The sequence below is a fragment of the Geospiza fortis genome, unplaced genomic scaffold, assembly GCF_000277835.1.
Source record: "Geospiza fortis unplaced genomic scaffold, GeoFor_1.0 scaffold576, whole genome shotgun sequence".
NCBI classification, from domain to species: domain Eukaryota; kingdom Metazoa; phylum Chordata; class Aves; order Passeriformes; family Thraupidae; genus Geospiza; species Geospiza fortis.
Window position 1 is genome coordinate 334,920 of NW_005054603.1, and position 21,056 is coordinate 355,975.

Sequence of the window (21,056 nt, forward strand, 5' to 3'; positions counted from 1 at the left end):
AGCAGAGAGATCCGTGTCCTTCTCTTCCCATAATTTCACCCTTGATCTCTCCTGGGTTCCGTGTCTCTGCATTTGGTATTTCCAGCCCATTTTCAGCCCATTTCTCAGCCAATTCCTCATCCCATTTTAGCCCATTTCAGCCCATTTCTAAGCAAATTTCTCATCCCATTTTTAGACTATTTCCAGGACTATTTTTAGTCCATTTCTCAGCCTATTTTCCAGTCCAATTTTAGCCCATTTTCAGCCCGTTTCTCAGCCTATTTTCCAGCCCATTTTTAGCCCATTTCTCAGCCCATTTCTCATCCCATTTTTAGCCTATTTCCAGCCCATTTTTAGCCTATTTCTCAGCCTATTTTCCAGCCCATTTTTAGCCCATTTCCAGCCCATTTCTCAGCCTATTTCAGCCCATTTTCCAGCCCATTTTCAGTCCATTTCTCAGACTATTTTCCAGTCCAATTTTAGTCCATTTTCAGCCAATTTCTCAGCCCATTTCCACCCCATTTCCAGCCCATTTTTAGCCCATTTTAGCCCATTTTCAGCCCATTTTCCAGCCCATTTTTTAGCCCAATTTCTCAGCCTATTTTCCTGCACAATTTTAGCCCATTTCCAGCCCATTTTTCAGCCATGAAATTTAAGGGATCAAGATGATCTCCAAGGTCCCCTCCAACCCCAGCCACCCTGGGATTCTCTGATTCTGTATCAGACAAGGTCATGCTTTGGTGTGCCAAAAAGATGTTTTTTTCCCCCAAGTTTTTTTGGGAAAAATCAACTTTCAAGTCCCTGGATGGGGATGGAGAACACCAGGAATCATCTGGGGTCCCTCATCGGAGAGACCCAGGTGCAGGGAACACATGGAATGGTGTGGGGTGGAAAGGACCTTCAATCCCATCTGGTTCCACCTCCTGCCTCTGCACCAGGATGCTCCAAATCTGGTGTTTGTGTCCTTCTCTCCCCTTATTTCCACCCAAAGTGCTCCTGGCTCCCTCCTGGGGTTCTCTCCCTCAGAATTTGGTTTTTCAGCCCATTTCTCAGCCAATTTCTCAGCCCATTTTAGCCCATTTTCAGCCCATTTCTCAGCCCATTTTCAGCCCATTTCCAGCCCATTTTCAGCCGATTTTTAGCCTATTTTCCATCTCAATTTTAGCCCATTTTCAGCTCATTTCCAGCTCATTTCAGCCCATTTCCAGCTCATTTTCAGCTCATTTTTAGCCCATTTTCAGCCGATTTTTAGCCTATTTCCAGCCCATTTTCAGCCCATTTCTCAGCCCATTTTTAGCCCATTTTTAGCCCATTTCTCAGCCTATTTTCCATCCCATTTTTAGCCCATTTTCAGACGATTTTTAGCCTATTTCCAGCCCATTTTCAGCCCATTTCTCAGCCCATTTTTAGCCCATTTTTAGCCCATTTCTCAGCCTATTTTCCATCCCAATTTTAGCCCATTTTCAGTCCATTTCTCAGCCTATTTTCAGCCCATTTTCCAGCACATTTCTCAGCCCATTTCTAGCACATTTCCAGCCCATTTTTAGCCAATTTTTAGCCTATTTCCAGCCCATTTTAGCCCATTTTTCAGCCCATTTTTAGCCCATTTCTCAGCCCATTTCCAGCCCATTTTCCAGCCCATTTCTCAGCCCATTTTTAGCCCATTTCCAGCCCAATTTTAGCCCATTTCCGGCCCATTTTTCAGCCTGAAATTTAAGGGATCAAGGTGATCTCCAAGGTCCCCTCCAACCCCAACCACCCTGGGATTCTCCGATTCTGTATCAGACAAGGTCATGCTTTTCCAAAAAGATGCTTTTCTCCCCCAAGTTTTCTGGGACAAATCCACTCCCTCCGCTGGTGCTCCTCAAAAATTCTGCATTAAACAATGACAAAAACACAAAAATCGCCGTTTTACTCTTCAAAATATCGGGCTTGGTGGCGAAATGCGGCCAACCAAGAGGCTTAAAAAAAAAAAAACAAACCCCAGAGAAAGAGGTCTATCTGTGTCTGCGTCGTTCCTTTAAACACTCATCGGAAAAGAGGGAAAACAAAGAATCCTGAGGGCGGGGGGGAAAAAGGCAGAATTGCAGCATGTCAAGGGCAGTCAAGCAACAGCTGAGCTCTGCTGGGCTTTTACTCACGGAGTGGGTGCGGAGGGCCGCGATGGTTTTGGACAGGGCCATCTCCCACAGCTCATCAATGTAGGCCCGGCTGACCAGGCCCTGCGTGGTGTGCAGGATGTGATCCTCCACCACGAAAAACCTGCAACGCAGAAAACGCCGCCGAAGCGTCACATCTGAGGGGTCCAAGGACACCCCCACCCCGCCGAGCCCCTTTGGGTGAGGGTGGAGCACCCATGGGTCTGGGTTTGGGGGATTTGTCAAATCCAGGCAGCTCCGAGCGCTTCGTTCCCTCGTTTTTTAATTTCGCTGGGTTGGAGGAGGGAGGTGGAAGCCTCCCCGTGCCGCCCTGTGTGTGTACACAGAGGCAGAATTCCCCCTGCACAGGGGGGGAAATGATTTAGCTACAGAGGCAAATGTTGGAATTGTAGGGGAAACTTCTTAATCTGCGGGGGAAACTTCTTCATCTGCGGGGGAAAATGCTTTATCTGCAGGGAAAATTGCTTTATCTGCAGGGGAAAATGCTTTATCTGCAGGGGAAACTGCTTTAAGTACAGGGAAAAATGCTTAATCTGCAGGGGAAACTGCTTTATCTGCAGGGAAAAATTATTTAAGTACAGGGAAAAAATGTTGGAACTGCAGAGAAAAGTGCTTTATCTGCAGGGAAAACTTATTTATCTGCAGGGAAAAAATGCTTTAAGTATAGGGAAAACTTTGTCTTCCCCCTTTATCTTCAGGGAAAAACATTTTATTTGCAGGGAAAAATGCTTTAAGTGCAGGAAAAAAAATTATTTAAGTGCAGGGAAAAATGTTGGAACTGCAGGGAAAAGTGCTTTATCTGCAGGGAAAATGCTTTAAGTATAGGGAAAACTTTGTCTTCCCCCTTTATCTTCAGGGAAAAACATTTTATTTGCAGGGAAAAATGCTTTAAGTGCAGGAAAAAAAATTATTTAAGTGCAGGGAAAAATGTTGGAACTGCAGGGAAAAGTGCTTTATCTGCAGGGAAAATGCTTTAAGTATAGGGAAAACTTTGTCTTCCCCCTTTATCTTCAGGGAAAAACATTTTATTTGCAGGGAAAAATGCTTTAAGTGCAGGAAAAAAAATTATTTAAGTGCAGGGAAAAATGTTGGAACTGCAGGGAAAAGTGCTTTATCTGCAGGGAAAATGCTTTAGGGAAAAACACTTTATCTGCAGGGAAAAAATGTTTTAAGTACAAGGGAAAATGTTGGAACTGCAGGGAAAATCCTTTTTCCCACCCAGCCCCTCCACGTGCTCCCAAATTTCCAGATAATCAATTAGCTCCAATCTCCAATTATCAACTCTGCTGCTCCAAAAATAAAAAGTGTTTTGCGGGGAATGAGGGTGAGAGTGGGGATTTTAAATGGAGACACAGGAAATTTCCAGGTGGTTTTTCCAAGGAAATCCAGGCCAGGAGCAGGGAGCAGCACATGTGGGATTTGTGGTGGTTGTAATTAGGCGTGGAAATTATTCTCATTATTAGGTGAAGAAAAATCAAATCCTGTCTAATTATTATGGATCGGCATAAAAATTTGGAATTCTCCTCTCCGAGCTCGGCTTTGGGAAGATTTTTGTTCAAATTTGAGCGCGACAAAAAAAAAGCAGCCCTGGGGAAAAGAGAATCACCTCCTCCAGCAGGAGAATAATTAAAGGATGATTGTTAAATATTTCAGAATCTTCAAGGCAGAGGGCCCATTCATGTCATTAGCGGGGCAAGGAGATGAACGTAATCCACAGGGATCGTTTATCCTCAAATTCCCAGAAATCCCCAGAAACTCCCAGAAACTCCTAAAAATTCCTAGAAATTCATAGAAAATCCCCCAAAATTCATAGAAAATCCCAGAAATTCCCAGCAATTCCTAAAAATTCCTAGAAATTCATAGAAAAGCCCAGAAATTCAGACAAAATCCCAGAAAATCCCAGAAATTCATAAAAATTCCTAGAAATTCATAGAAAATCCCCCAAAAAATCATAAAAATCCCAGAAATTCATAAAAATCCCAGAAATTCATAAAAATTCCCAGAAATTCCTAAAAATTCCTAGAAATTCATGGAAAATCCCCAAAAATTCATAGAAAATCCCAGAAATTCCCAGCAATTCATAGAAATGCCCCAAAAATTCATAGAAAATCCCAGAAATTCCCAGAAATTCATAGAAATTCCTAGAAATTCATAGAAAATCACCAAAAATTCATAAAAATCCCAGAAAATCCCAGAAATTCCCAGAAATTCATAGAAATTCCTAGAAATTCATAGAAAATCACCAAAAATTCATAAAAATCCCAGAAAATCCCAGAAATTCCCAGAAATTCACAGACAGCTACAAGAGCTGGCCGGTCCCTCCCCGCTCCCCGCCAGTGACACAGCAAAGTGGATAAAATTCACTTTACAACACTTAAAAAGCACAAACCACCTCTTTCTTTTTTTTTTTTTTTTGTCCTGTTTTGGTTTTGAGGACCACCAAAAATACCAACATCGCCTCCTCTCCTGGCTTTTTTTGGGCTCCTCCGCCCATTTTTAGCAGGGCCGTGTATAAAAGGAACACCTACCCTACAATTTGATTGAAATACTTCCTGTAGCCATCTAAAGTTTCGTGCTGCAACAAAAGAGAGAGGGAGCAGAGGTTAAAACGCAGGTGGCCGAGGGCAAGGGGGGATTTTGGGGATGAGCCAGGGGCAGCAGGAGCCCGGGATGAGGTCCCAGGGCAGACTGACCATGTTGGAGGGAGGCTGCAGCACCAGCCGCGCTTGTTTTCTCCTCTGCTTCCTGTAGTAGCTCTCAAAGGTCTCCCGGGCTCCCTGGAAAACAGGAAAGGGTCATTGCAGCCCTCAGGATGCGCAGCGAGAGGTCACTTGGAATGTAAACCGTGGAATCGCTGAGGTTGGAAAAGCCCTCTGAGATCTGTGAGTGCAACCATTGCCAGGGTCACCATGCCCCACGTCCCCAAGTGCCACATGCACAGGGCTGGAAACCCCTCAGGGATGGGCGCTCCAAACCTCCCTGGGCATTCCCAATCCCTGACCCCCCTTTCCATGGGGAATATTCCCAATAACCCACCCTGAGCTCCCCTGGGGCCGTTCCCTCTGCTCCTGTCCCTGTTCCCTGGGATAAGATCCCAAATCCCCCCGGCTGTGCCCTCCTGGCAGGAGCTGTGCAGAGCCACAAGGGCCCCTGAGCCTCCTTTGCTCCAGGCTGAGCCCCTTCCCAGCTCCTCAGGGATTCTGCAGCCCCTTCCCAGCTCCGTTCCTGCCCTGGCCATGCTCCAACCCCTCCAGGGCTCTCCCCAGCACTGGAGGTGCCCCAGCCCTGCCCTGGCCCTGCTGCCACCCCCAGCTGGCACACTCAATGCCCAGCCTCGTGTTCCCCCGGCACAAATGTGGAACTTTCCCCCCAAAATTCCATTCAAGTATCAGAGCACAAAGAGTCGATCTGAACACACCGAGTCCAACCCCGACTGCTCAGGTACAGGAATGTTCCATGCCCAGTTCCTGGGATGGATCCACAGGGACGTGTCCAGCTGATTTCTGCACCACAGTTTGGACAAATGTTGGATTTATTGCTCCATGGAACAACCAAGGGCGGTGTCAGCAAAGAGAATGAGGGGCCAAAAGACACCAAAGACACAAACAGGGGGGAGTAAAGGCCAGCTTGGACAGGGCCTGGAGCACCCTGGGGTAGCTGAGGATTCCCTACCCATGGATGGGCTCAAAAAGTCCCTCCAACCAAGCCCTCCTGGGATTCTGTGAATTCCTGAATGGGTTTGGGGTGCAGCATTCCAGAATGTGTTTGGGATGCCGAATTCCAGAGTGTGTTTGGGAAGCAGAATTCCAGAATGTGTTTGGGGTACAGAATTCCAGAATGTGTTTGGGGTGCAGAATTCCAGAGTGTGTTCGGGTTGCAGAATTCCAGAATGTGTTTGGGGTACAGAATTCCAGAATGTGTTTGGGGTGCAGAATTCCAGAATGGGTTTGGGGTGCAGCATTCCAGAATGTGTTTGGGATGCCGAATTCCAGAGTGTGTTTGGGAAGCAGAATTCCAGAATGTGTTTGGGGTGCAGCATTCCAGAATTTTAGGTTTTTTAGGTGCAGAATTCCAGAGTGTGTTTGGGGCACACCTCAAGACCACTCCATACCATTGGGAGAAACAAACCCTGCAGCTCATTTTTCCCAACTTGCCCTGGCTCTGAGTGTCCAGAGGATTTCCCTCCCCACAGCTGACCCCTTTCCACGGCCATCACCCCTGGGCTGGGCTCTGAGTGGCCCCTCTGGGGTGATCTTTGCTCCAAGCCAGGCTGCACCTCAGCATCCCCATCCTGGAGCTCCCCAGAAGCCAAGGACGAGCCCCCGGGCCATCCATCCAGCCCTGGATGTTTCATCCCTGCCCATCCTCCCTCCTCCACGCCCTCCCTGTTTGGGTTTGTGTACAGAATTCCAGAATGTGTTTGGGGCACAGCATTCCAGAATGGGTTTGGGATGCAGCACTCCAGAATGTGTTTTGTGTACAGAATTCCAGAGTGTGTTTGGGAAGCAGAATTCCAGAATGTGTTTGGGGTGCAGCATTCCAGAATTTTAGGTTTTTTAGGTGCAGAATTCCAGAGTGTGTTTGGGGCACACCTCAAGACCACTCCATACCATTGGGAGAAACAAACCCTGCAGCTCATTTTTCCCAACTTGCCCTGGCTCTGAGTGTCCAGAGGACTTCCCTCCCCACAGCTGACCCCTTTCCACGGCCATCACCCCTGGGCTGGGCTCTGAGTGGCCCCTCTGTGGTGATCTTTGCTCCAAGCCAGGCTGCACCTCAGCATCCCCATCCTGGAGCTCCCCAGAAGCCAAGGACGAGCCCCCGGGCCATCCATCCAGCCCTGGATGTTTCATCCCTGCCCATCCTCCCTCCTCCACGCCCTCCCTGTTTTCTGTCTGAATTGGATCACAAACATCTCAGGGAAGGGACAACGTCTTGCTTTGAACTGTTGGGAGCCAAGGGAGAGGGGAAAAAAAAAAAAAAACAACAAAAAACCCAACTCGGCCTCATTTAAAATTCACAAAACAAACACCATGCAAAACAACAAATATCACCTGAGCGAGGCACCAGCTGTCAACCTGCTCCTCTCCAGAAAATAAATTAATTAAAAGCAAAACCTGATGGTAATTTAATGATTCTCCAGCTGTTGTGGCATTATACAACCAGGCTGCCTCGGGATGCCCTCAGCTGCCAAGGGCTTGTGAGGAGCCATAGCCTGACTTGCTCCTTCTCTTCTCCAAGTGCAGCTCCAGCTCCGGCAGGAATCAGCCCAGGGATGCGCCCAGAGCTCTCCCATCTGGTTCTACCCTTCCCAAAGGTGTCAAAATCCGTCCAGAAAACCTTTATAGGTGCTAAAATCTATCCAAAAAACGCTTCTTAGGTGCTCAAATCCATCCCCAAAACCTTCTGAGGTAGAAAAATCCATCCCCAAAAATCTTCTTAGGTGCTCAAATCCATCCCCAAAATCATCTAAGATCCCAAAATCCACCCTCAAAACTCTCTTACATGAAAAAATCCATCCTTAAAACCTTCTTAGGTGCTCAAATCCATCCCCAAAACTTAGGTAGAAAAATCCATCCCCAAAAACCTTCCTAGGTGCTCAAATCCATCCCCAAAACCTTCTGAGGTAGAAAAATCCATCCCCAAAAATCTTCTTAGGTGCTCAAATACATCCCCAAATCATTTTAAGGACCTAAAATTGATCCCCAAAACCTTCTTAAGTGCAAAAATCCATCCCCAAAACTTTCTTAGGTAGAAAAATCAATCCCCAAAAATCTTAGGTGCTCAAATCCATCCCCAAAACCTTCTGAGGTGCTCAAATCCATCCCCAAAACCTTCAAAGATCCTAAAATCCATCCCCAAAACTTTCTTAGGTACTCAAATCCATCCCCAAAACCTTCTTAGATGAAAATATCCACCTAAAAAACCTTCTCAGGTCTTAAAAACCATCCAGAACATCTTTTTAGGTACTCAAATCCATCTCCAAGACCTTCTTAGGTTTTAAAATTCATCCCCCAAAACCTTCTAAGGTCCTAAAATCCACCCCCAAAACCTTTTTAGGCGCTCAAATCCACCCCCAGAACCTCCTTGCAGCTGTGCAGGTGCGCTGAGAAGGGATGTGGAGATTCTAAATGTGGATTTTGTCCTTGAATTCTGCTTTTTGTCCTGGCTGAGTCTCGGGGGGGCTCAGGAGGAGCAGCTCCTGATCCATCCCGGGCACATCCAGCCACGCTGGCAAATCTGGATCACAAATCCCAGCTTTTCCCCTGTAATCAGGTTCAGCACCAACTCGAATCTATGAGAAATTCGGTATTTTAAGAGAGGTTTCAGAAGCAGAAACTGCGAACCAACACTTCCCTGTCAGGTGTTCCCGACACTCCCAAAAGCTGTTTCCCTCAGGAAAGGGAAGGATCCCAAGGCAGAAATCAGGGATCTACAGGTGAGACCCAGAAAGAGGAGAATTATTACAATTTCATCAAACCAAGAGATAAAATTCGGTGGTGCCTGAAGCTAAAAAGTGATAAATTCCATGCAGGGAGCAGCGTCTCCCTTTGAGCCCCTCTCCAAGGCCTGAAGTTTGGTGATTCTCACGATCCTGGTGTTGTCCATGTCCTCTCCACCACAGGAAAACCAAGGAAAAAGGGATTGTCCCACTCCCACCCCACCACTGAGGGACAAAACCAAAGGGATTTATTAAATTCTGCTGGGCCTTGGCTCTCCAAACCTCAACGATCATCTTCATCCTCATCAACCCAGCCCTGGTGCCATCACTGACACCTTGGAGTGAAGCCACTCACTAAGCCGGAGGAAATTACTTAAATGATTGAATTTTGGGGCAAATTTAAAACGGAAGGTGTTTTTTCAACCATTTCTTCAATAAATGAACGTGTGGCACCATCAAAGGCAGGAGCACAGCGAGGCTGAGCCACCAGCAGCAGCAGCAGGACCATGGTTGGACACTCAAACACCAAACTCCTCGTTCATGGCGCACTATCCCCTGAAATTAATGAGTAATTAGTTCATCAAGGGACTCACAGAAGCTGCCGTTTCTTCAATATTTTGTGGTGGCCTCAAGGACTCGTCAGAATTTCAGAGAGCAGCTCATCAGAGCAGGAGGCCTCAGACCAATTATAAGAGTAAATTTTGGAGGTTTTTGCTGAGACTGCACCAGATCCAGGCGGAGCTGGGATTGATCCCTCATCCCCCAGCTCCAGGACCCTCCCTGCTCACCCACACTTTCCTTCGGGAAAGAAAGGACAAGGAGACACCTGACACCCAGCTGCACTTCCAGTGTCCCACCATGGCCGTGTCCAACCCAATTCCACAGAATTCCAGACCGGTTTGTGTGGGAAAGGACCTGAAGGATCTCCTCATTCCACCCCATCCACGGGCAGGGACACCTCCCAGTGTCCCAGGTGGATCCAGCCTGGCCTTGGGCACTGCCAGGGATCCAGGGGCAGCCCCAGCAAATCTGGGAATTCCAGCCCAGCCAGGAATTCCTTGCCAAGATGCCAGCCCAATCTCCCCTTTCCCAGTGGGAGCCATTCCCTGGCTCCTGTCCCTGCAGGCCGTGTCCCCAGTCCCTCTCCAGCTCTCCTGGAGCCCCTGCAGGCACTCTGAGGATTCCCTGGAATTTTCCCTTCTCCAGGGGAGCATTCCCAGCTCTCCCAGCCTGGCTCCAGCCCTGCAGCAGCTCCGGGGCCTCCTCTGGGCTCTCTGCAGCAGCCCCCCACCATTCCCATGGGGGTTTTTCCCCACCAGCTCCTCGGGAGCACCGCAGGATGGGGGAGCTCCCCAGGTCCTGGGGCTCAGGGAAGCACAGGAGCCAAAATTCCCAACCCCACTCCTCAGCTCCTTCCCCACAGGGACAAACCCCAGGCCGGGTCTCCATGCCGGTTTTAGCCACGGCTCTGAGGAGGGTGAAGCACCTGGAGCAGCTTCACCACAACCTCTGAAAGTTAAAATTACTCTGGAATCTCTTCCAGAGGAAAAAACATGTTTTCCATGGGCAGGAGAAGCAAAAGTGACCAGAGCTGGGCTGGACATGGCACAGGAAGGCCGCACAAGAACCCGCCTCCCATCCTTGGCTGGATTCTCCTCAGCCTCGGAAGGTTCTGGGTGCCACCTCCTCGTTCCAGCCCAACAAAGGGAACTGCAGCAGAAGGGAAGGAGCAGCAAATCTGCTCCTTTGAAACCATTCCCAGAAAGAAAATCAGAGAATCCTATTCACATTTTTAACAGTTTCCCCAAAATTTATGGCCCAGGGACCTGCCAGTGTGACCAAACCCATCCCCTGGCGGCGCTGCTCCCTGGGTTCTCCTTCCTGAGCCGTTTCTGGCTGCCCCAGCAATCAGGGACTCTCTCACAAGAGGTTCCTCCAACAAAAACCTCGCCCTCCCCACAACGCCTGTCGTGACCCAGCTCCCATTTTTCATCCTCCCAGCTCCATCCCTCTCTCCTAAGTGCATTCCTCCCTCATCTCCCCAGATATTCCCACCGCTGCCATATTACATTCTCCTCAAAATGGAAAATATTTCTTCCTCTTCGTGGCAGTTTGAGCTCAGACCACCCAGTTTCCCACATTTGATCTGTTTAGGACTATTCATCTTCTCAGGTCTCCAGATAATCCATTACTCCTCTGAATTCCATGCCTGAATCCTGTTTTCCTCTGGATAAAAAAAAAAAAGCCAAAAAAGCAGAAAACCAAACGAAAACATCAACCAGACCAAGAGTATTCCAGAGCCAACCATGAGATCCTGAGTTTTCTGGGCTGTCCAGATGAAACTCCAGGTGGGATTTGTGTTTTAGCGCTGCTCCCCTCTCACAGTTTGAGGGAGAGAACAAGAGGAAAGGGCCTGTTGGGAAAGTTTAGCTTGGATATTTGGGAAAATTCCTTCATGGAAAGGGTGGTCAAGCACTGCAAGTGCCCAGGGAGGTCTGGAGTCCCCATCCCTGTGGATGTGGCACTTGGGGACACGGTCAGTGGTGGCCTTGGCACAGCTGGATTCAATCCTGGAGGGCTTTTCCCAGCGATTCCATGGAACCCAGCGCCGGTGCTGGGCAGAGGAGCTGCTCCTTTTCCATCCAGCTTTAATTCCAGCTTCACCCAGCTCCCAACCCCTCCGAGGGAGCCGAGGAATCCAAAGGATTCCTGGCTCCCAAAGGTCCCATTCCTTGTAATCACCGGTCCAGGAAAAACCCTCAATAACGCCTCATATTTGTAAAATTACCGGGCAGAACTCTCCTGCTCAAATTAGCCCCGGAGTTCACAGAGTTGGCAGGGAGAGGGGGATAATTACCAGCGGGGATGAACACCACAGAAGGGAAAACAGAGGATAATCACAAGAAAGCAAAAACAGCAGCTGAACAAACCCAAAAATGTTTCGGGATTCGGGAGCAGCACGGAGCTGAGAGCCAAGCGAGCTGGGATTACACAGCTCCCGGTTTCATTCTCCAGGAATGATCACAATGCCCGGGGAAATGGGACTTTGGGAATTGGGATGACAATGGTTTGGAGCACAGTTTCCCCTCAGCCTGCAGCAGAAATGCACCTTGTGCCCGTCACGTATTTCCTACCTGGATAACACAGGGTATCCATAACCCAACATTCCCGTGGGATATTACTGCCTGAGCCATCCCAAACCTTTCCCATTTGGAACATCATTAATCATTCCCTAAAAATCTGTGAATCCTCTGAGCTCTTCCATTAAAATCCCATCACAAAGACAGCAAGGAAGGCGATGTGCTGTGAGATCTGCTGAGAAGATTCCTCCTGGGAAAACCCAGGTTGTGCCAGTTTGCTGCGGATCTATTGCCACCAGGGAAATCAATCCATGGACACAGCCCAAATTTACCAGAACTGCCCAATTTTACATCCACCGGAGGAGGTTTTTGTACCCCCCCACCCCACAGAGCAGCTCAGTCCCATCCCTGCAGCTGTGGTTTAAACAGTCAGGGATGAACCTGGCTTTAATTCCCTGCTTGGAGAATCCTAAACCCGGCACCCACCTGGATTTATCAGCGTAACACCACTAAAATCATGGGTTGGAAGGTCCTTAAATCCCACCCAGTGCCACCCCTGCCATGTCAGGGACACCTCCCACTGTCCCAGGTGCTCCCAGTGTCCAACCTGGCCTGGGACAACCAGCAAAGCTTTCCAAGGGGTCCATAACAAGTGGGATTGGGAATAACGGGAATAACGGGAATTCTGGGACCTGCTCCCTGCACATCCTCACCAAAGATTGCAGGAGCCCGGGACAAGGTCTCTCCACTTTGCAGATGTCCCCAAATGCGGTGAAAATTGACAGACTCAAGGCAGAGCCAGCGCCTGGAGAGGTCTGGGCAGGCTGGAGGAGCAGCCCAGCATGGTGACATCCAAAAGGACAAATTCCAACCGTCCCTCATGGAAAGGGAGAAACCCTGAACCCCTCACAAACTGGGCGCCGCTGGTCTGGGAGTTCCTCTGTGGATAAAGATGGGAGTTTTGGGTAGACAGGAAGTTTTTCCACAAGGAGAACAATAAAAATCCCTGAGATTGGTTGGAGCAGGGTGCTGATAACACCCTGGTGTGGGTTTTGATTTCTGGATGATTCCCTCCAGGGCTGGATCCTTGTGAGTCCCTTCCAACTCGGAATACGCCGTGACTCCACCAAGCAGCAGAAAGAAATTCCCAAAGCTGGATCCCAATCCCCATCCTTGGAACCCTTCCTTCCGGGCCAGGCTGGACAAACCCCTGAGAAACCCGGTCTGATCTCCCAGCTCCAGGCAGGAGGTTGGATTGGAGCCCTCCTGAGCTCCCTGCCCACCCAGGTGGCCCCATCCTGGGAGATGGTGGCCCCATCCCTTGTCACCAGGCTGCTCTGGAGCCTCTGATTATCCCACACAGCGCCCATCTCCCAGCCTGGGCCCTGACCACCAACCCCCTCCCATACTCTGCGAGGAGGAAAGGCCAGACTTGGGGTCAAAATCCCATTTCTGGGGGGGTTTAATCACGGTTTAGGCAATTCCAGTCTCCCTTCCAACAGAAATCAGGATTTCCTTCCCCTCACACCATGAGCAGAGCCCTGGGCTGTGTCACCCTCACCTGCCCGAGACAGCCCCAGCTCAAATTTTAATTTGCCTGCAAGTGCCAAACAACACACTCATGCTAAAAACCCACTCAGCCCAACCTGAATCCCATCCCTGCTCCCCCCTCACAACCCTGGAATTCCATGGAAATACCCCAAACCCAACCCCAATTGCTCAACAGCTCAGCGCAGCAGCTTGGATCGGGCACATCTCACCAAAAGCAGCACAGAACCTTTAAAACCTTACAAATCACCCTTTTTTCACCCCAAAACCAGCTGAAACAAGCAGGTTTGGGCTGGGTTTTTTTTTAGGGTCCAGCACTTCACCAAACACCAGGAGCTTCCCACCAGTGAGGAAGGAGCTGCCAAGAAAAGCAGCTCAGAAAATGATCCTGACATGCCCCGGAGATGCGTGCAGATAAGAGAAGCCTGGTAGCCACTAATGAGGCACAAAGAGTCCGACTCCCGAGCAGATGCTCCTCTTGGAAGACGTAAATATTCCCAACAAATCTCACGGAGCGCATGGACGCGCTCGCAGGTGCTCGGCGGGGAAAGCTGGGATCAAAAAAGGAGGCTCCTGTTTGTTGACTGTAAACACCGCCTCGATACCGAAAACACGGAGATGAAGTGGAGCAGGAATTGCGTGGGGGGAAGAGAGAGTGGCTGCAAGAGGCCTCTCCTGCCAGCCCGGCAGGATTTGGTCTCCTCCGCCCAGCCCTGACCTCGACCTGTGTCCTGGAAAAAGCAGCAGCCACCCGTTCCTTCTTCAGGCAGCAAATCCCCATTTTGCATTTTGGGTGTTTCAGGGCTTGGTTCCCTTCTGTTATGTACTCAAAAATAAGTTATTTGGGGCCTGGTGAAGAGGAAGGAGGCCAAGCAGCACAAGCAAAGGTGATCCCAGAGGAAAGGAGTCTCCAGAGGTCGGGAGAAGTGTGGCTCCCCATCCCAGAAGTGTCCAAGGCCAGGTTGGACATGGCTTGGGGCAGCCTGGGACAGTGGAAGTGGCACTGGATGGGATTCAAAGTCCCTTTTAAGTAAATCCCCATTTTGCATTTTGGCTACTTCAGGGCTTGGTTTCTCCTGTTATGTACCCAAAAATAAATTATTTGGGGCCTGGTGAAGAGGAAGGAGGCCAAGCAGCACAAGCAAAGGTGATCCCAGAGGAAAGGAGTCTCCAGAGGTCGGGAGAGGTTGTGGCTCCCCATCCCAGAAGTGTCCAAGGCCAGGTTGGACATGGCTTGGGGCAGCCTGGGACAGTGGAAGTGGCACTGGATGGGATTCAAGGTCCCTTTTAAGCCAAATCATTCCATGATTCCATGCAAAGGTGATCCCAAGAGGAAAGGAGTCTCCAGAGGTCGGGAGAAGTGTGGCTCCCCATCCCAGAAGTGTCCAAGGCCAGGTTGGACAGGGCTTGAAGTAGCCTGGGACAGTGGAAGTGGCACTGGATGGGATTCAAGGTCCCTTTTAAGCCAAATCATTCCATGATTCCATGAAATGACCAAGAACCAGGCAGGGCCTCAGAAATCCCACCTGGAGGAGCCCATGGAAGATCCAACTCTCCCTTCCCTCTCTCCCATCCTTGGCTTGGCTAAGTTCATTTAAAGCCAACTTGGAAAGCAACAGAAATTTACAAAGAGAAAGCAAAAGGGGGGAAAAAAATAAGTTTGAAATCTTTGGTCCAACACATTCAAGGACCTCTCCAGACCCACTGAGTCCGAGCTCCTGGCCAGGCCTGCTCGGGACAACAGGGAACACGTGGACAGGGAACACAGGGATAACAGGGAGCACACGGACATCAACTCATCAGGGAAATGGTTTCAAACCCTGTTCTCTCGGGGGGCATTGTTTCAAACCCCTTTCTCTCCGATGGAATGGTTTCAAACCCCATTTTCTCTGGGGAAATAGTTTCAAACCCCATTCTCTCCAGGGGTAATGGTTTCAAATCCCATTTTTTTCTGGGGGAAATTGTTTCAAACCCCATTTTCTCTGGGGGGAATTGTTTCAAACCCTGTTCTCTCCAGGGGGAATGGTTTCAAACCCCAGGGGGAATTTTTCAAATCCCATTTTCTCCAGGGGAAATGGTTTCAAACCCCATTCTCTCCAGGGGAAATGGTTTCAAACCCCATTCTCTCCATGGGAAATTGTTTCAGATCCCATTTTTTTTCCTGGGGGAAATTGTTTCAAACCCCATTTTCTCTGGGGGGAATTGTTTCAAATCCCATTCTCTCCAGAGGGAATTTTTTCAAACCCCGGGAATTGTTTCAAATCCCATTTTTTTCTGGGGGAAATTGTTCCAAACCCCATTTTCTCTGGGGGGAATTATTTCAAACCCCATTTTCTCTGGGGGGAATTATTTCAAACCCCATTTTCTCTGGGGGGGGAATCGTTTCAAACCCTGTTCTCTCCAGAGGGAATGGTTTCAAACCCTAGGGGGAATTGTTTCAAACCCTGTTCTCTCCAGAGGGAATGGTTTCAAACCCTAGGGGGAATTGTTTCAAACCCTGTTCTCTCCAGAGGGAATGGTTTCAAACCCTAGGGGGAATTGTTTCAAACCCTGTTCTCTCCAGAGGGAATGGTTTCAAACCCTAGGGGGAATTGTTTCAAACCCTGTTCTCTCCAGAGGGAATGGTTTCAAACCCTAGGGGGAATTGTTTCAAACCCTGTTCTCTCCAGAGGGAATGGTTTCAAACCCTAGGGGGAATTGTTTCAAACCCTGTTCTCTCCAGAGGGAATGGTTTCAAACCCTAGGGGGAATTGTTTCAAACCCTGTTCTCTCCAGAGGGAATGGTTTCAAACCCTAGGGGGAATTGTTTCAAACCCTGTTCTCTCCAGAGGGAATGGTTTCAAACCCTAGGGGGAATTGTTTCAAATCCCATTTTCTCCAGGGGAAATGGTTTCAAACCCCAGGTGGAATTGTTTCAAACCCCATTTTCTCTGGGGGGAATTGTTTCAAACTCTGTTCTCTCCAGGGGGAATGGTTTCAAACCCCAGGGGGAATTTTTCAAATCCCATTTTCTCCAGGGGAAATGGTTTCAAACCCCAGGTGGAATTGTTTCAAACCCCATTTTCTCTGGGGGGAATTGTTTCAAACCCCATTTTCTCTGGGGGGGGAATTGTTTCAAACCCTGTTCTCTCCAGAGGGAATGGTTTCAAACCCCAGGGGGAATTGTTTCAAACCCCATTTTCTCTGGGGGGGGAATTTTTTCAAACTCCACGTGGAATTGTTTCAAATCCCGTTTTCTCCAAGGGGAGTTGTTCCATACCCCGTTCTCTCCTTCAAACCCCATTCTCTCCGGGAGGAATTGCTTCAAACCCCATCCTCTCCAGGGGAAGCTGCAGGAGGCTTTGCCTCAGCTCTGCTGCAAAAGCCACTGCTGGTCCCAGGCTCCTTGCTCGGCTTCTCCTGCTCCCCACCAGCCACGGAAGAGTTAACCAGGAGGGGAAAAGGTGAGATTCCCCCTTTTCCCCCTTCCCCTCCGCTCCTTCCTCCCAGCAAAGCAGGCCATTACCCCTGCCCGGAGCCGCAGCCCCATTGTTCCCGGCCCTGGATATGGGAAGCAATATCCATTTTCCATTTAGACCAGGGCAAAGCCTTTAATTTCAGCCCCCTGCCTGCAGCTGGAGTTCCCTTTTAACTCCCGGACCGCAGGAGTGAAGACAGTTTTATATGGGGGGAAAGGCTGCAAAGGCCACTTTAATATGGTCACATGTGGGAAGGGGGGAGCTTTTCCGAGGGCCCGGTAATGAGGGGCAGCAGCGGGATATTGCACTTCCCATCTGGCTGCTCTGCACAGCGGGGAAAAGGCTCTCCTGGCTTTTTAAGGACAGGCCCCACTGCAGTAAAACAAAACACACCAAAAATAAATAACGCATGGAAGCGTGAGGAGGAGATGCCCTCTAATGTTCGAGCCCGGCAGCACAGCCGTGGAGCGGGGCCGGGGAATTGGGACAGAGGGGCAGGGATGGGGCAAAACAGAGGGGGTTTGGGGTATGCTGGAGTTTTGGGATCATCCCCACACCTGGGATGGGTTCCCCACGTATTATGGGGTGCCAGGGCTCAGCTCCTTGGCCAGGGCCACCTGTGTTTGTGTTGGTGTGGCTCCAGAGCGTGGCCCTGCAGTGACCCGGGAAGGTCCTTCCCGTCCTGTCCCTGTCCCGTCCCGTCCTGTCCCTGTCCCGTCCTGTCCCTGTCCCCAGAGCTCCTGACAAATCTGATTAGGGAGCAGCGTTGGTGGAAGAGGGAAAACAGCCTGAGTAACCAGCCTGGCTTTGGGAATCCAGCTTTGGAGCACAGCGTTAACCCATGGAATGCCTTCCCAAAGGGATTTCGGAGCAGCCAGGTCCTGCCAGAGCCTTCCCAGCTCCTAATTAAGCGTTAATTGACCCAACCTCTGAGCCGGGGTTGGGACAGAAAAGGAGGAGGTTGCATCCCAAAAGGGCATCCCAGGGATGCAAAGGGCTCGGATGGAGTTGAGATCCCTTCCAACCCAAACCATCCCAGGATTCCTCCCACTTCAGCCCCTTTTCCAGATGCTCCACTTTTCCCAAAAGCAGCAAGCCCCAATTTGCTGAGAAATGGGACATTTCTACAGCCTATGTGATGTGGAGGGGAGGAATCCACTCTCCCCACTTCAAATCCAAGGAATTCAGAGAGATCCTGATCCTGGTGTTCCCCTTGCCACGCTCCTTCTGACCTGCTGCTCTAGGGGAGAGACAAAACCAGGATTTTTTCCCTTCTTTCCAGGGAATCACCATGAAAGCAACAGCTGGAATGTGGGGACCAGGAGTTGAAAACCAGATTTTGGACGTGCTCAGGGTTTCTCCTCTTTTTGCAGGACAAAGCCATCCCTGACAGAAAACTGCCACTGGCAGCATGATGGAAAACCAAGGAATTGAGGGTTTGAGGGGAAAAAAGAATGCTGGAGGAAATAAAATTGCCAGAACTGCCTGTTGAGGGTGGTGGAAGGGTCAGGGAGCTCCTGTCTCCAAATTCCAGAGCAGACACCCCTGGAGCCAGTTGTGACCCCAGGGTCCGAGCAGGGCTCCAAAGCCTCCCACTGACCTCCAAGGATGGAATCAAGAGTTGCTCCACTCTTGAAAATAAATACTAAAAATAAATAAATAGGGATTTCTATTCCTTGGTACTGCAGGGAAAAAGGCATGGAACCGGGAATAAATTCCTCACTTTGGGATAGAAACCTTTTCCCAAATGCCACCAGGGCTTCCAGCTCATTCCCATTCACCCATCTGGACAAAACAGGGAAAACCAAACATTCCCAGGACGCAACAAGCAGCAACCCCTGCTCTGCAAACGACTGTTTGAACCTCATTTCACTGAAAATCAGGAGCAGAAAATGGAATTTCTCCACCAGTCAAAGCCAGGAGGCCTCTGAGGCAGAGCAGAGGGTGCCCAGGAGCCGTCAGGAGCCACCCCTGCCCTGCCCACAGCGCAAATCCATAAATTCCCAATTGTCCCAGCAGGAACACCCAGCAGAGCCAGCACCAGCCCAGGTGCTGCTGAAAAATAACACAACAATGGCCTGGGCAGGGAATTCCGGCTTTTCCAGCATTGTTCTCAGCCGGTCCTGAGCCACAGGACAGGTTGGAATAGCCTTGGATGGATTTTGTTCCATGGGTTTATCCAAAGGTTCCTGTGCTCTGTAACTTCTGGCGTCCACAAGAACTTTGTCAACAGCTCAGGGAGAACAGGGGCAGGATGAGCTTCCAGGAGAAGGAGTTTTCCACCTTTGAAAGCAGAACTGGGAGGAGACTCAGCAGATCCAGGACCTCCAGGATCCCAGGGCAGAGCATTTTCTGGGAAGGAACAAGGAGAGAAGCTCTCCAAGGAAATGCACAACTCCTGGACACAGCAGAGCTCTGCTGGTGGAGCAGATGGGAATGTTCCTCATCCTTAGGGCACAAGGAACACCCTGGAGCAGGAGACTGCTGGCCGGAGCCCACCAGCATCAAACCCCAGCCTCTTCTGGGATCATGGAATCACTGAGGTTGGAAAAAACCTTCACCTCTGACCGAGTCCAACCATCCCCAGCCCTGCCAAGGCCACCTCTGACCCCTGTCCCAAGTGCCACATCCACATGGATTCTAAATACCTCCAGGAATGGGAACTCCACCCCTGTCCTGGGCAGTTTCAAGGCCTGAACACCCTTTCCATGAGGAAATCCTCCCCAATATCCCAGCCTGAGGCTGTTCCCCCCACGCTGTCCCTGCTCCCTGGGAGCACAGCCTGACACCATTCCCTATTTTCTGATCTGCTCTGTCCCAATCCAGCTGCAAGGGAAGTGTCTGTGTGGAAGCACAAACCTCCAAAGTCAGGGAATTTTTGGTATCTTCAGGCTGAGGGAAGTTCTAGCATGACACACAAGTGGCCACAGCAAACCTTCCGAGTAATCCAAGGTGCGAATTCCACTCCAATGCCATCTCAGAGGTTCCAGTGTGAACAGGGATGTGCTTTCCCTGGAATATCAGGAGGGAAATTCCGTGTCCTTGCTGCTGCTCAGTTCATTTAACGAGGGCAGGGGCTCAGTCTGGATCGTTTCTTTTGTTCTGCCGCTCAGCCAGAGGAGCTTTTCCTCAAATTACCCCGTCTCAGACATCTTTTATGAAAAATCCTTTCCTTAGGATTTTTCCTCCTGAGAAGCTGAGAGGCCTCAGGAACAAAATGTAAACATTGATTATCTGCTGCTGTGGAATGTAACAGGTGCATCTGTGATTGGCCCATGTTGGTTGTTTCTAATTAATGGCCAATCACAGCCCAGCTGGCTCAGACAGAGAGTCTGAGACAGAAGCCTTTGTTATCATTCTTTCCTATTCTATTCTTAGCTTAGCTGGCCTTCTGATGAAATCCTTTCTTCTACTCTTTTAGTATAGTTTTAATAGAATATATATGAGTCTATAACAAATCAAGCCTTCTGAAACATGGAGTCAGATCCTCGTCTCTTCCCTCATCCTCAGACCCCTGTGAACACCCCAAGCCAGGCGTGCTGCCCCAATCCAAGATGCATTTCCCATCCCCTAATCCCAGGCAAAGCCAGCTTTGCTTGAATCAACACCCAACGCGTGGCCAGCCTTTAAAACATCGAGTTTGGATCTACCACCCCAATTCTCCGGAATCCCAAGAGGTTTGTTCACCCAGCAGGAACAGAACAGCTCCAATCCTCCCCAGGATTGCCCTTGGGGGCCTTTTGGGATGTTCCAGGTTTCCCTTTTGAACAGCTGGAGGGAGGAATGGCTTGGGAAGGGCTCGGCCAGGCCAGAGGCACATTAAACCTCTCCAGGGTGACGGCTCCGGCTTTCCCAGACACTGCTGCTCTGGAGGGCAGGAAAAGCACGGGAACAAAGCTTCTCCCAAGATCCAGAGCCCTCAGGTTATCCGCGAGGGGCAGCAGCCAGCGGAGGGTCCCTGGCAGGGCAGGGACACCGGGGACCGGCCAAAGATTCGCTCCTTTTCCCGATTTTCCGTGGCGTGGATTTTGTTTTCAGCTGACCAAACCCATCAAGCAACGGTGGATGTGTCCAGAGTTTATGGAGATGAGCAGGACCAGGCACGGATCTGGCCCTTCCCGAATGGAACAGCTCCTGCCACTGCTCCAAGGAATGTTCCAGAGCCTTCTCCTGTTACTGCTCCAGGGAATGTTCCAGAGCCTTCTCCTGCCACCCCTCCAAGGAATGTTCCAGAGCCTTTCTCCTCTTACTGCCCCAGGGAATGTTCCGGAGCCCTTCTCCTGCCACTGCTCCAGGGAATGTTCCAGAGCCTTCTCCTGTTACTGCTCCAGGGAATGTTCCAGAGCCTTCTCCTGCCACTGCTCCAGGGAATGTTCCAGAGCCTTCTCCT

At 49.9% G+C, this 21,056-nt stretch overlaps 1 protein-coding gene across 1 annotated transcript in view; it reads right to left on the reverse strand.

The window, feature by feature from the left end:
- Positions 1-21,056, reverse strand: part of EXOC6B (exocyst complex component 6B) — a 254,020-nt gene that overhangs the window by 124,063 nt on the left and 108,901 nt on the right. The window contains exons 6-8 of the mRNA XM_031064544.1: positions 4,832-4,915; positions 4,667-4,713; positions 2,121-2,241 (exon numbers count right to left, since the gene is read on the reverse strand). Coding sequence (XP_030920404.1) covers positions 2,121-2,241; positions 4,667-4,713; positions 4,832-4,915 — 252 coding nt within the window. The remainder of the gene's footprint in view (positions 1-2,120; positions 2,242-4,666; positions 4,714-4,831; positions 4,916-21,056) is intronic.